Here is a 14,016-nt window from a genome sequence, read left to right as displayed (position 1 = left end):
CCAACCGCGTAAAGTTGAAATCGCGCATGTTAAATGCACGTAAGATGCGACAGACCTGTATTTACACACTCACCTATAAGAGAAAGTTCAATAAGTCCCAGAGGACCCAGAGATCCCACCCTGCCCAATTCCTTTCCTCCCAGAGGTCGTATGAATGGCACCAGAAGAGGCAGAGATTCCAGAGAAGGAACCAGTCCACTATCCACGTCCAAGCAGCAATTTTGACGGGTTGGTCGTGGGCTTAAATTACCATCGTCATCCTCCTCAGCTGCACCAATTCACCAGCCTTCCTCCCTTCGGTGACTGCCTTCAGCACTTCAGGCGGACTTGGGAGTTGATCACTACGGACAAGTGGGGTTTTGTGATCATCTTCACAGGATACACTATCCACTTTACTACATTTCCATCAAACCTCCCTTCACTGTCCATCTTCAGGGACCCCCTCACAAGAGCTTGCTTCTTCAAGAAAGAGACACTTTGTTGCGCTTGGGAGCTATAGAACCAGTCCCCATGCAGCACAGAAGGAAGAGGGTTTATTATAGGTACTTCCTGGTACCAACACCTGTGTGAAGGCACAAAAATTCAAAATGGTGACATTTGCAGTGGTAATTCTGTCACTAGAGCAAGGGGATTGGTTCTCTGCACCTTGACCTTCAAGATGCGTATTTCCATATCGCTATCCACCCATCCCACAAACGATTCCTATATTTCACTATCGGCCAGAATCACCTTCAATACCGAGTGCTCCCCTTTGGCCTGTCATCTGTCCCGAGGCTCTTCTCGAAAATCATGTCAGTAGTACCAGCGCAGCTCTGCAGGAAAGGTATCTTAGTATTCTCTTACCTGGACAATTGGCTACTGAAAGGCCATTCCCTGGAACTGACATCTTGAGCAACCTCCAAGGCCACAGATCTCTTCTTTCACTTGGGACTGCAATTGAACATCCAAAATCCACTTTGACCCCTGTGCAAAACTTCGAGTTCATAGGGGCACACCTTTATTCGGTAACAGCGAGAGCCTACCTTCCTCTGCACAGGTTTGTGGCCATTTCCAGCATAGCCAACACAGTTCAGCTCAGCCCTCAAACTACAGTCAGGAACTGTCTTCAATCACTATAGCACATAGCAGCCACCACCTTCGTCACAGAACACACAAGACTTTGAATGCGCTGCCTTCAAGGGTGGCTCAAAACTGTTTATTCACCAAACAGAGACAGTTTAAATATGCCTCTTTCCAGACCTACCTCTGCAAAACAATCCCTCAACTGGTGGAAAGACCATCACAGTGTGTGCACAGGAGTTCTGTTTGCACATCCTTCCCCAACGGTCGTCCTAATGATGGACATCTCTCTGTTATGGAGGGGAATGCATCTAGACACTCACATGACCCAGGGCAAGTGGACATCACAAGAGGTGATGCTGTACATCAACCTCCTGGAACTCAGATTGGTCAGATATGCCTGTCTTCATTTCCTACCACTGCCCAGAGCGAACACATAAAGATCATGATGGACAATACATCATGCATGTTTTACAGCAGTCACCAAGGAGGGGCAAGATTCCCCTCCTTCTGCGCCAAGGCTGTCAAGCTTTGGAATTGGTGCATATGCAACCGGATTGTCATCACAGCAGCCTGTCTCCCAGGGGTCAGAATGTGACCGCAGATGCATTCAGCAGGCACATCTTCGAAGACCACGAGTGGGAAATAGACCCCAGTAAATTACACCTTGTGTTCTGTCAATGGGGACACCCCTCCGGAAGACTCCTTTGCCACAGAGTTAAACAAGAAATGTACCCACTTCTGCTTGAGGGACAGACTGACTCTCCAGGCCCTGTGGGATACTTTTCACATTCAGTGGTCATCAACTCTCCTGTGCGCATTCCCACTGACTCTCCTAATAGCCAAAGCTATGCTCAAAATAAAGAAAAATAAAGCCAGAGTTATCCTAATAGTTCCAACCTGGCCCAGGCAAATGTGGTTTCCTTACCGGACACAGCTGACCATTTTGCTCTCCGATCATTCTCCACGCTGCTCCTCATCTCCTGTCCCAGGAAGGCAGGCAGATTCTTCACCCCAATCTCACAGTGCTACGTCTCTGTGCATGGTTGGCTGATGGCTAACAGGACTAGAGGCAACCTGCTCAGACAACGTAAAAAGAATACTGACACATAGCAGGAAACAAGCTACTCACAGCATGTACTCTAAGAAATGGACGAGGTTTGCCAGTTGTGACCTCAGGCATGCTTCACGGATGACCTCATTGCTTCCGGATATACTGGACAACCTTCTAACTCTAAAAATCTCAGGACTATCGATGAGCTCCATAAGAGTCCACCTGGCAGCAATCACAGCTTTCCACCGCCCGAGAGGATTATTCTGTCTTTGCCACCCACAGTGAGATTTCTCAAAGAATTGGAAACAGTCCAACATCCTACTCCAGTATGGGACCTCAGTCTGGTCCTTAAATGCCTCACAAGGCCATTGCTCCATTTGTCAATGAAAATGGCATTCCTGATAGGCGTCACGTCGGCATGATGGGTTGGAGAAATGGGGACCATGGTGGCATGCCCCCCTTTCACTGTATTTTTTAAGGACGAGGTCATGCTGAGGCCCCGACCCAAATTCTTACCCAAGGTTTCTTCCGAGTTCCATATCAATCAGCCCATTCACCTGCCTATCTTCCACTCCAAACCACATCTAGGTAACCAGGAGGCACTTCTGCACACCCTTGACGTCAGGAGAGCCCATGCCTTCTGTCTGGATAGGACGGAGTCCTTCAGAAAGACCCACAGGCTGTTCGTCTTGCTAGCAGATAGAGCAGAAGGGTCTGCAACCTCTAACCAGAAGCTTTCCAAGTGGATATCTGCCTGCATTGACTTTTGTTACGAATCTCACAGTATTCAACCACTCATTCTACAAGGTCCATTGCCTTTTCTTTGGCCTTCCTTAAGAATGTGCCCATTATTGAGATCTCTAAAGCAGCTACTGGGGACTTACCTCAGTTGGGGTTGTGCTTGGAGGCCAGCCCAAGCAACCACTGCTGTGGCTCCGCTGCCATTTGTAGCGTTGTAGGCAGAGCTAGTGTGTGTACGTCTGCCCCCCTAGGGAATGATCTCTCTCAGCTGCGGTGCAGACATACCCTTGGAGCAGCCTGATAGCTGCTCTAAGTTGTGTCAGGGCTGGCTCAGCTCCAAGAATAAGGGCATTGTAACTTGCTTGCTGAACCCCTCTGTCTTTCCAGCACTGAGTGGAGCTCTGATGCAGGAGAGCAGCTAGTTAAGGGAATTGTCAGCCACCAGTGGGGGTGGGAGAAAAGGGTTTGAGATTCATAATTAAAAGGCCCTTGATGGAGGCCCTTGGAGAGTGTGAGTGTTTCTGAGGTAGCAGCAATCTGATTCATGCTTTCAATCTGTGGAATTTCTTTTAGCAGCTGGGGGGAGGGGTGTCTCAGAGGAACTCAACACTTATTGTGTACTAATTGGGAGAAGAATGTTCCCTAAACTGAGGATTTTGTTATGCTTTGCAGTGTCTTGATTTTTGGTTAATGAAAATGCTGATATGTGGTTTTAAATCTCTGTTTGCTCTTTTCCTTGCTGACAGAATACCTTGGATTGCATGCAGGTACTGAGATAACTGAGCAGGGCATTTTCCTCCTGCTGCTGCTTAACTCTGACTCTTGTGTGGGGTGTATGTTAGACATGGATTCCTGTCATGTTCGTATGGTGTCAGCTTTAACAAGTAGAGCTAAAATAATTCAAAGGGTGCTACTGCTGCTGCTTTGATAGAGCAGAGCATTTACCTTTTCTTTCTCTGACAAAAATCCTACACGATGGCTTGGTTGTTTTTCAGTTTTTGTGAGCTTTTCCAGGTTTTCTATTTTTTTCAGCTTCTCTGGCTTGGTTTACATGCAGAGTTAGGTTGACATACAGCAGCTTATGTCAACCTTTCTATGTCAGTTTCTACACTACAGCCGTGCTCCCGCCGATGTAAGTGCCCTCCTACACCAACATAACTCCACCTCCACAAGAGGCGTAGGGCTTATGTGGGTGTAGTTACCGTGATCACTGTGTTTCTTAAATCGGTTGTTGGCTGTCTTGTCAATTTCATGACTCCACTTGAGCTGTGAAATTGACAAGAAAGCCGCCTCTCTGCTCCTCAGATGGGCTGCTGCCTGGTCTCCACTCCAAGCTGGGCTGCCACCCGATTTTCCCTGCTAGGAGCCATGCTGCCTCCCGGGGTCTTGGCTCCCTGCTCCTCCAGTCTGACTCCAGGCATGGCTCTCCCTGCCTGAGTGCTGTAACTATATAGACCTATGATTTAAGTATAGATCACACCCTACAGGAGAAGGGGAATTGGTGGGATAACTTATGTTTACAGATAAGGGGTTAGCTAATGGGTGGAATGAGCAGTCTTTGTGCATGGAAGAGCAGGGAAAAGGCAGAGGTATGAATAGTTAGCAGTCTTTGGTTTGTTAGAATCTAAAAACTTCTGTAAGGTGGGCAGGGCATCAGATCACCTGGCTCAGTGCAAAGCTGACTAGCTCTCATTTGTTAGTCTTAACAGTGTTGAATAGCCTAGGGGTGGTCTCTCATGCTCACTGTATTCAGTGTGAAAGCTGTTGATCCAGTGATGTGAGGCAAGTAACAGAATGGACTCAAGTGCTGCAAATGGTTAATTCCTCGAAAGTAAAATGCAGACATTGTCAGGAGTTCATAGAATCATAGGGCGGGAAGGGACCTCGAGAGGTCATCTAGTCCAGTCCTCTGCACTCAAGGCAGGACTAAATATTATCTAGACCATCCCTGAAAGGTGTTTGTCCAACCTGCTCTTAAAAATCCCCAATGATGGAGATTCCACAACCTCCCTAAGCAATTTATTCCAGTGCTTAATCACTCTGACAGGAAGTTTTTCCTAATGTCCAACCTGAACTGCCCTTGCTGCAATTTAAGTCTGTTGCTTCTTGTCCCATCCCCAGAGGTTAAGAACAATTTTTCTCCCTCCTCCTTGTAACAACCTTTTATGTACACCTCTACCCTGATATAACGCTGTCCTCGGGAGCCAAAAAATCTTACCGCATTATAGGTGAAACCACGTTATATCAAATCTGCTTTGATCCACCGGAGTGCACAGCCCCGCCCCCCCGGAGCGCTGCTTTATCTCATTATATCCGAATTTGTGTTATATCGGGTCACGTTATATAGGGGTAGAGGTGTACTTGAAAACTGTTATCATGTTCCCTCTCAGTCTTCTCTTCTCCAGACTAAACAAACCCAATTTTTTCAATCTTCCCTCATAGTTCTTGTTTTCTAGACCTTTAATCATTTTTGTTGCTCTTCTCTGGACTTTCTCCTATTTGTCCACATCTTTCCTGAAATGTGGTGCCCAGAACTGGACACAATAATCCAGTTGAGGCCTAATCAGCGTGGAGTAGAGCGGAAGAATTACTTCTCGTGTGTTGCTTACAAAACTCCTGCTAATACATCCCAGAATGATATTTGCTTTTTTTGCAATAGCGTTCACTATTGACTCATATTTAGCTTGTGATCCATTATGACCTCCAGATCCCTTTCCGCAGTACTCCTTCCTAGGCAGTCATTTCCCATTTTGTATGTGTGCAACTGATTGTTCCTTCCTAAGTGGAGTACTTTGCATTTGTCCTTATTGAATTTCATCCTATTTACTTCAGACCATTTCTCCAGTTTGTCCAGATCATTTTGAATTTTAATCCTATCCTCCAAAGCACTTGCAACCCCTCCCAGCTTGGTATCGTCCACAAACTTTATAAGTGTACCCTCTATGCCATTATATAAATCATTGATGAAGATATTGAACAGAACCGGACCCAGAACCGATCCCTACAGGACCCCACTCGTTATGCCCTTCCAGCATGTGTGTGAACCACTGATAGTTACTCTCGGGGAACGATTTTCCAACCAGTTATGCACCCACCTTATAGTAGTTCCATCTAGGTTGCATTTCCCTAGTTTGTTTATGAGAAGGTCATGTGAGACAGTATCAAAAGCCTTACTAAAGTCATGATATACTACATCTACCGCTTCCCCCCATCCACAAGGCTTGTTACCCTGTCAAAGAAAGCTATCAGGTTGGTTTGACATGATTTGTTCTTGACAAATCCAGGTTGACTGTTACTTATCACCTTATTATCTTCTAGGTATTTGCAAACTGATTTCTTAATTATTTGCTTCATTATCTTTCCGGGTACAGAAGTTAAGCTGACTGGTCTGTAATTCCCTGGGTTATCCTTATTTCCCTTTTTATAGATGGGCACTATATTTGCCCTTTTCCAGTCTTCTGGAATGTCTTCTGTCTTCCATGATTTTTCAAAGATAATAGCTAGAGGCTCAGATATCTCCTCAGTCAGCTCCTTGAGTATTCTAGGATGCATTTCATCAGGGCCTGCTGATTTGAAGATATCTAATTTGTCTAAGCAATTTTTGACTTGTTTTTTCCCTGTTTTAGGCTTGATCGTTCCTCATTTTCACTGGCATGCACTATGTTAGATATCCAATGAGTTTTAGATCATTGAAGATCTCCTGGTTAAGCCAGGGTGGTCTCTTATCATACTGCCTATCTTTCCTACGCTGTGGGATAGTTTGCTCTTGTGCTCTTAATAATGTCTCTCTGAAAAACTGCCAACTGTCTTCAATTGTTTTTCCTCTTATACTTGCTTCCCAGGGGAGCCTACCTATCAACTTCCTGAGTTTGCTAAAGTGTGCCTTCTTGAAATCCATTGTTTTTATTTTGCTCTTTTCCCTCCTACCATTCCTTAGAATCATGAATTCTATCATTTCATGATCACTTTCACCCAAGCTGCCTTCCACTTCCAAATTCTCAACCAGGTCTTCCCTGTTTGTCAAAATCACATCTAGAACAGCCTCCCCCCAGTAGGTTTCTCCACCTTCTGAAAGAAAAAATGGTCTCCAGTGCATTCCAAGATCTTGTTGGATAATCTGTGCCCTGCTGTGTTATTTTCCCAACAGATGTCTGGGGAGTTGAAGTCCCCCATCACCACCAAGTCCCGGGCTTTGGATGATTTTGTTAGTTGTTAAGAAACTGAATGGAAAGGTCTTGTGCTCATCTGAACAAGGACAGGAGATTCAAATGTATCATTTTTAGAGTTGGTCAAAAATCAGAATTTCTTTTCTACAGAAAATTCCAGCACTTTTCATTCCAAAGTGTGATGAAAGTTTGACATATCAAAAATGTTCACGGAATGGAAAGCTTTGAAAAATATTGATTCAAAATTTTTCATTTTGATGTTTCTGATTTAAACTAAATGTTCAGAGGGGAGACTGTAGTGCCTCATACGTAAGGCTACGTTTTAGTCACAGACAGGTCACGGGCGGTGACAAAAACTCATGGCCCGTGGCCTGTCCATGACTTTTACTAAAAATACCTGTGACTAAAACTTGGGTAGAGGGGCTGTCCAGGCGCCCCGCGGGTGCTGGTGGAGGGCAGCCTGGGTGCTGGGGGGAGGGCAGTGTGCGGCCCAGGATCCCTACTGGTGCTGGAGTGGGGGTGAGCCCCGCGGCGCTAGGCCCAGGACTCCCGGTAGTCACGAAAAGTCACAGAATCTGTGACTTCCATGACCTCCATGACAAACTCGCAGCCTTCAGCCTTAATCATGAGAGACGTAGTCCCACAGGGGGGCCCAGCCCATAGAGAAGAATAGATGTAAGGCACCCAAACGACAACTCCTCCCATGAGGCACCACTGCCTCTCAGGCAGACCCAGATTAGTGTTGAACTGACCTGAAAAATTAAAAATTTGGGGGAAATTGGAGATTTTCTTGTGGAAACTACATTTTCTGTTGGAAAAGTATTTAGACGGGACATTCCTGACAGGCTCTAATACGTTTTGTTTGTTTGTTAGGAGTTAGGGGTGTTAAAGGACAGGTGGTGGTTGGTTCCTGGAAGCTGTGTGGGCTTGGGGCATTGAGGGAGTGGGGTGGGGGAGCTGCAGTAGGTTATGTTGGAGGTGGGTTATGTGTATTTTTAAACCCATTGGGGCAGGCGTACAGGAAGGGGAGGCACTCTGGGGCCAGAAGCCAGGGGAGTGCAGGTGACCCTCAAGTGATCCTCGTAGCCCCCACATCTCCCTCTGGAGAATCACCTCCTCTGCTTTCCTACTTCTGCTGCAATCCACAGTCCCCCATGGAAAACAATTCTGGGAGGTGGGTTGTGTGACATCAGTGGGGCGTGTGCAGGTTCTTGGATAGTCCAGGGGCCTTGATGCTCTGTTGCTCCCTGGAGTCTCTCACTCGTGGATGAACTTGGCCCAGGAGGGGAATGTTAGGGCTCCTGCCCCCAGTGGTTTGGCGGGGAAGCTGCTGGAGGCCTCATGTCCCAGGGAGGCTCCCTAGATTAGCTAGGTCTGGTGGAGTCCCTTTTGGAGATATGACTTTGATGTGAAAAGCCTTCCCATCTCCCCGATCTCAAAGGGCCTTGTTTGACTCGCCTCTGGCCCCTCCTACATTTTCTCCTGTATGGGAGTGAGTAGGGGAAATTGCAGGCCCAAAGCAGCTTTCCAGTGATGGCTCATCTTGGGTTTAGAGTGGAACCAATCCTAAACTTGTCTGTTGGGACTGGGATTTTCAAAGGGCCTATGACCTGGGGGCTGCCATCCCCTACTGATCATCTCTGGGATCTGGGCAACTCCATCCTTTCATCCTCTGAATATCCCAGCTCCATTACATGGAAGGACACAGCAAAGACCGCTGCTATTAGAGCCTTGTCCCAGTTCAGGCCTGTGTTTGTACCTCACTTTGCTTTGCTTCCCTGCCAGGCCCAGGTGAGAGATCTGGAGGATCAGTGCCGCAGCCACATCGAACAGTTCAGCCTCCTGTCTCAGGAACTCAAACGATTCCAGCTACAGACAGGAAAGACTGGCCCTCTGACCTCAACATTGGTGACTTCTGAGCTCCCGCTTATGCCCTGCTGTTCCATCCCTCAGTCCCAGTGCCGCCCGTGGGAGAAGGGTAACTGCTGCCAGAAGTGGATGAGTTAATACATTGTCTGTTGGCTTCCTTGAGTGCAAATAGAACCAATTAGGATCAATAACGGGAATAATTCGCTCATCTCTTTAGTTCCTTGTAAAACCCCACTAACATATGTCTGAGACTGACTTAGAGCTACACATACTTAACACTTCAGTTGTTAGAGGGAAATATTCCACGGACACTTTATATTTACAAAAGGGGTATTTAATTCCTAGCCCCAAACTACTAAACATTTGCTTGGAATAATTTCCCTGATAATTAGGTCTATGCCCAGCAGTAAATGGTGTTAGTTGGGGAGGAGGAGGGTACAATAGCTAACAATGGGGGAGGGATAGCTCAGTGGCTTGAGTATTGACCTGCTAAACCCAGGGTTGTGAGTTCAATCCTTGAGGGGGCCATTTGGGGATTTAGTTGGGGATTGGTCCTGCTTTGAGCAGCGGGTTGGACTAAATGACCTCCTGAGGTTCCTTCCAACCCTGATATTCTATGATTCTCTAAATGCAAATTTCAGCACAGCCTTGGCTCTGGAGCCACTAATGATGCCTCCATAATATTTGTGTTTAAATGCAAGGTAACATGCAAGCAGATTAAGGGAGAGCATCTGGGCCCTTTGTAAGAATTGCAGGTGCAAGCCCTGATCAAATGCTGTCCTCATCCATTGAAACAACTTACCAAGGGATGAGGTGGATTCTCCATCCCTTGGAGCTTTAAATTGAGCTTGGGTGTCTTTCTCAAGGATACTTTCTAGTTCCGCCAGCAGTTGTGGGCACTCTGGGTGACACTTTCTGGCTGGAGTCATGCAGGAGATCAAATTGAATTATCATAATGGTCCTTTCTGGCCTTGTAAATCTATGAATTTATGCACTTTAGGCAATCATCAAAGCAATTTCCTCAGCTGTGCATCTTGTGGACTCTCTCTGTGAGGGATGAAATTCACCCTTGTACAGAGGATCTTCACAATACTTGTGCACCACTTAAATCACACTTAAGGCATCATAAATTTGAGACGGGCAAAAAATCATCTTTGGTTGCTAGCAATTGAAAAAATTGAAGAAAAGCTTTATTTTGGGTCAAATGAAAATTGAACTTTTTCAAAGTTTGTAGTGAATCGAAAAAGTCCAAGAACATTTTGAGTCAGGTCTAACAAAATGTTTTGTTTGCTCTGATTTGAAAGCTTTTGTTTCAGTTTCACCATTTCACTGAGTGAGGGAGGAGGTGATGGTGCGCCTTGCAAGTCTTAGCCTGGAATGTTTCAGCATTACTGAAACATATCAATTTTTCGATGGGGTGGAAATGGTTTAGCAAACTCTGCACAAAATCACAGCTGGTTTAGGGTTGACTGAAACGGCATTTTTCTGCGAATAAACTATTTGCCAAAAATTTGCCCAGCTTTACTTCGGTCCTTGTGTTGTTCCTGTGCCTAGGGGCAAATTCATCCTAGCGGTGCAGAGTTCCATGCAAACCAACAGAAGAGAATAACACTGTCCTGGTGTCACTGATATTTTTGCTTGCATTCCTGGTGCAAAGGAAACTAGCTTGGCTCCCAGAGGAGCCACATCTGGGTATGGAAATTGAATGGTGGGCCGTGAATGCTCATGAAATTGGGGGTTGGGGTGCAGGAGGGGGTGCGGGTTCTGGCTGGGGGTGCGGGCTCTGGGGTGGGGCTGGGGATGAGGGGCTTGGTGCAGGAGGGGGCTCTGGGCTCGGGCTTAGGGGTTCGGAGGGTGGGAGGGGGCTCAGGGCTGAGGCAGGGGCTTGGGGCACAGAAGGGATTCAGGGGTGCAGCTCCCGGAAGCAGCGGCATGTCCCCCCTCCAGCTACTATACGGAGGCATGGCCAGGCAGCTCTGCCCCGTCTGCAGGTGCCGCCCCTGCAGCTCCCATTGCCTGCAGTTCCCAGCCAATGGGAGTTGTGGGGGCAGTGCTTGGGATGGGGGCAGCGTGCGGAGCCCCCTGGCTGCCCCTACGCATAGGAGCCAGAGGGGGACATGCTGCTGTTTCTGGGAGCTGCGCGGAGCTGTGGCACGCATGTGTGGAGCAGCCCCCGACCCTGCTCCCCGGCTGGAGCATGGGAGCAGGGCAAGCCCCAGACCTTGCTCTCTGGCTAGAGCTCGAGGGCCGGATTAAAATGGCTGGCAGGCTGGATGTGGCCCACGGGCTGTAGTTTGTCCCCCCCCCCGCTGACCATTGATTTATGTAGGCCAGATAGAGTCCCTAGTGCAGTGGTTCTCCCCCTCTTTACCATTGTGGGCCACATATGCTGCTCTCCATATGTTATGTGGGTCGCATCCACACAATATATATTCTTCTTTGAGTGCTTGCGCATGCCGATTCCAATTAGGTGTGTGTGCGCCACGTGCACAGTTGTTGGAAGGTTTTCCCCCTAGCAGCACCCGTCATTTTGGCCGGGGAGTCCTCTGGGTTGGCGCCTTCATGGCGGTGAATATAGGTCCCTGCCAACCTGCCGCTTCTTCAGTTCCTTCTTACTGCCAGTGACATTTGTTGGAACTGTGGTTGCTTGCCTTAGTAAGTGCTCCCCCTAGTGTTTGTATTTAGCTCTCTGTAAATAGAAGAACAGGAGTACTTGTGGCACCTTAGAGACTAACAAATTTATTAGAGCATAAGCTTTCGTGGACTACAGCCCACTTCTTATGCATCCGAAGAAGTGGGCTGTAGTCCACGAAAGCTTATGCTCTAATAAATTTGTTAGTCTCTAAGGTGCCACAAGTACTCCTGTTCTTCTTTTTGCGGATACAGACTAACACGGCTGTTACTCTGAAACTTCTCTGTAAATAGTTATTCCTTAGAGTAAGTTAGTTTAGTTGGTTTGTTTTCTAGGAGTGGAGGTCCTTCTCCCACCCTAATTTGTCTCCCCTTTGGGGTTCGGGACATGCCTCGATCCCAAAGATTTAACCCTGCGGAACCTGCCTCAAGCCCTTGCCAACGGGCGACCCCCACAACTCTTGTCTCGAGTGTCTGGGGGAGGTGCACCAAACAGAACGGTGCAAGATTTGTAAAGGGTTCCGCCCGAGGACTAAAAAAGAACGGGACTTCAGGCTGAAGTAGATCCTGATGGAAGCAGCTCTTCATCCCCAGCTGGCTCCATGCCGACAGGATCCGGCACCAAGCACCTCCGTGCAGAGCGCTCTGGCCTCTGTGCGAGAAACGGTGTCGAGGAAGGATTCTGGCCATAGAGATCCCCGGCGCCGACATTCCCCGGCGTCGAAGCTCGCAGAGGCAGCACGGCACCACTCGCACTCTCCAGTGCCGCATAAGCGGCACAAGAAGGTGGACAGGTCGCTCGCCTGAACCAAGAGCAGCTGGGTCGGACAGTGCAGGAGCACCCGGCGCCGACATCACAGAGCCGGCACTGTCGACTTTGGTCCCGCAAGGGGGTCTGTCGAGTCCGGTGCTGTTGGACTCTCCTGATTGAGAGTGCCAGGTGGATGAGCTAGAGCTCCCTTCCACCCCGGACACTTTTGAGGCAGCGAGGGAATTGGTTGCCATGACGGTTCCGCCGTTCCCCGTCAGCTGGGATAGACCTCCGATGCTGCAGCACACGGCACCATCCAGAGGCAAGCTGGCAATGATGAGGCCCCGCTCACCATCTCCGTGGCATCGCTCCCCATGGCACTGCTCCCCACAGCACCGGTCTCCAGCACTGTCCGCGCGGCACCTGTCCCCCTGGCACCGGTCCTCGGCATCGTCATCCCGGCACCAGTCCCTGGCACCGCCACAGCAGCACCGCTCTCCGGTACCGTCCCCACAGCACCGCTCTCTGGCACCGTCCTGCTCAGCGCCACTATGGTCTTTGTGCTCAAAATCCTGAACATTGGACTCAGAGGTGGAGTCCTATTACTCGATTGGACCGCCACAGACATAGGCAGGACGTGAGGCTAGTGCCGTGGTAAGTGCAGTGTCAAGGGCCCGTGCAATGGCCATTTTGGACCCCGTGGGCGTACCACCAGGCCCAGGGCATGCACTCCAGGGGTTCTCACTCTGTGGTGTTGGAAGCCTGGGTGCCTCCGCCAGCCACGGACCATCCCACCTCTTGGGGCTCCGAAACTGCGTCGCGGCACGGCATGGAGCTGCATCCAGATCCCGGGCCCACCACCAGCCCGAGCCTGCGGTCAGCGACGAGGAACATGCACCGAGCAGGACGAGTCCAGAGGGCAAGGAGGGCCCAGTGCCTCCTCTGGCCTCGTCGTTGTCCTCGCTGGATGAAGTGGTGGCGGGGTCTTCCTCCTCTGGGCCACCCCCCGTTGACAGTAGAGCACACCAGGACTGCGTAGGGTTGCTCACAATATGGGGCTTCAGGCTGAGGAGGTAGTCGAATCGGAGGACCCGATGGGTCCTAACTTCGGAGGGGCCATCTAGGGTGGCTTTGCCCCTCATGAAGACTATTCAGGCCACTACAAAAACCCTGTGGCAAACCCCTGCCTCCATTCCCCCTACAGTGAAGCGTGTGGAGAGGAAGTATTTCATCCCCTCTAAGGGGTATGAGTACTTATTTAATGATCCACAACCCTGCTCACTTGTTTTGGCCACGGTGAATGAGAGAGGCAAGGGCAGCAAGGGCCGACCCCGAAATCTAAAGACTCAGAAAAGCTGGACCTTTTCGGACGGAAAGTTTACTCGACCGGAGGGCTCCAGCTCAGGGTTGCTAACCAACAGGCAATCCTGAGTAGATCTCATTTCAACTCATGGAACTCCATGATGAAATTCAAGGAGTTGGTCCCATCTGAATCCAGGGCAGAGTTTGCGGCCATCGTGGACGAGGGCAAGGCAGTGACACAGACCTTTTTACAGGTCTCACTGGACGCTGCAGACTCGGCCACGCGAACCTTGTCCTTGAGCATAGCCATGAGGAGGAGTTCACGGCTCGAAGTGTCCGGCCTTCCTCCTGAAGTTCAACGGACAATTCAGGACCTGCCTTTTGATGGCACGGAGCAAACAGATTCCAGGCTTCACAGACTAAAAGATTCGCAGGGTACCTTA

At 49.1% G+C, this 14,016-nt stretch overlaps 1 protein-coding gene across 1 annotated transcript in view; it reads left to right on the top strand.

Annotated features, from left to right (window-relative positions):
- The window catches only part of TSPOAP1 (TSPO associated protein 1), a 179,347-nt gene that overhangs the window by 85,612 nt on the left and 79,719 nt on the right, over positions 1-14,016 (top strand). Inside the window, exons 12-13 of the mRNA XM_054008163.1 lie at positions 3,601-3,621; positions 8,806-9,022. Coding sequence (XP_053864138.1) covers positions 3,601-3,621; positions 8,806-9,022 — 238 coding nt within the window. The remainder of the gene's footprint in view (positions 1-3,600; positions 3,622-8,805; positions 9,023-14,016) is intronic.

This window comes from Malaclemys terrapin, chromosome 18 (assembly GCF_027887155.1).
Source record: "Malaclemys terrapin pileata isolate rMalTer1 chromosome 18, rMalTer1.hap1, whole genome shotgun sequence".
NCBI classification, from domain to species: domain Eukaryota; kingdom Metazoa; phylum Chordata; order Testudines; family Emydidae; genus Malaclemys; species Malaclemys terrapin.
Note: the sequence above shows the minus strand (reverse complement) of the source record. Positions and strands in the feature narration are given on the sequence as shown.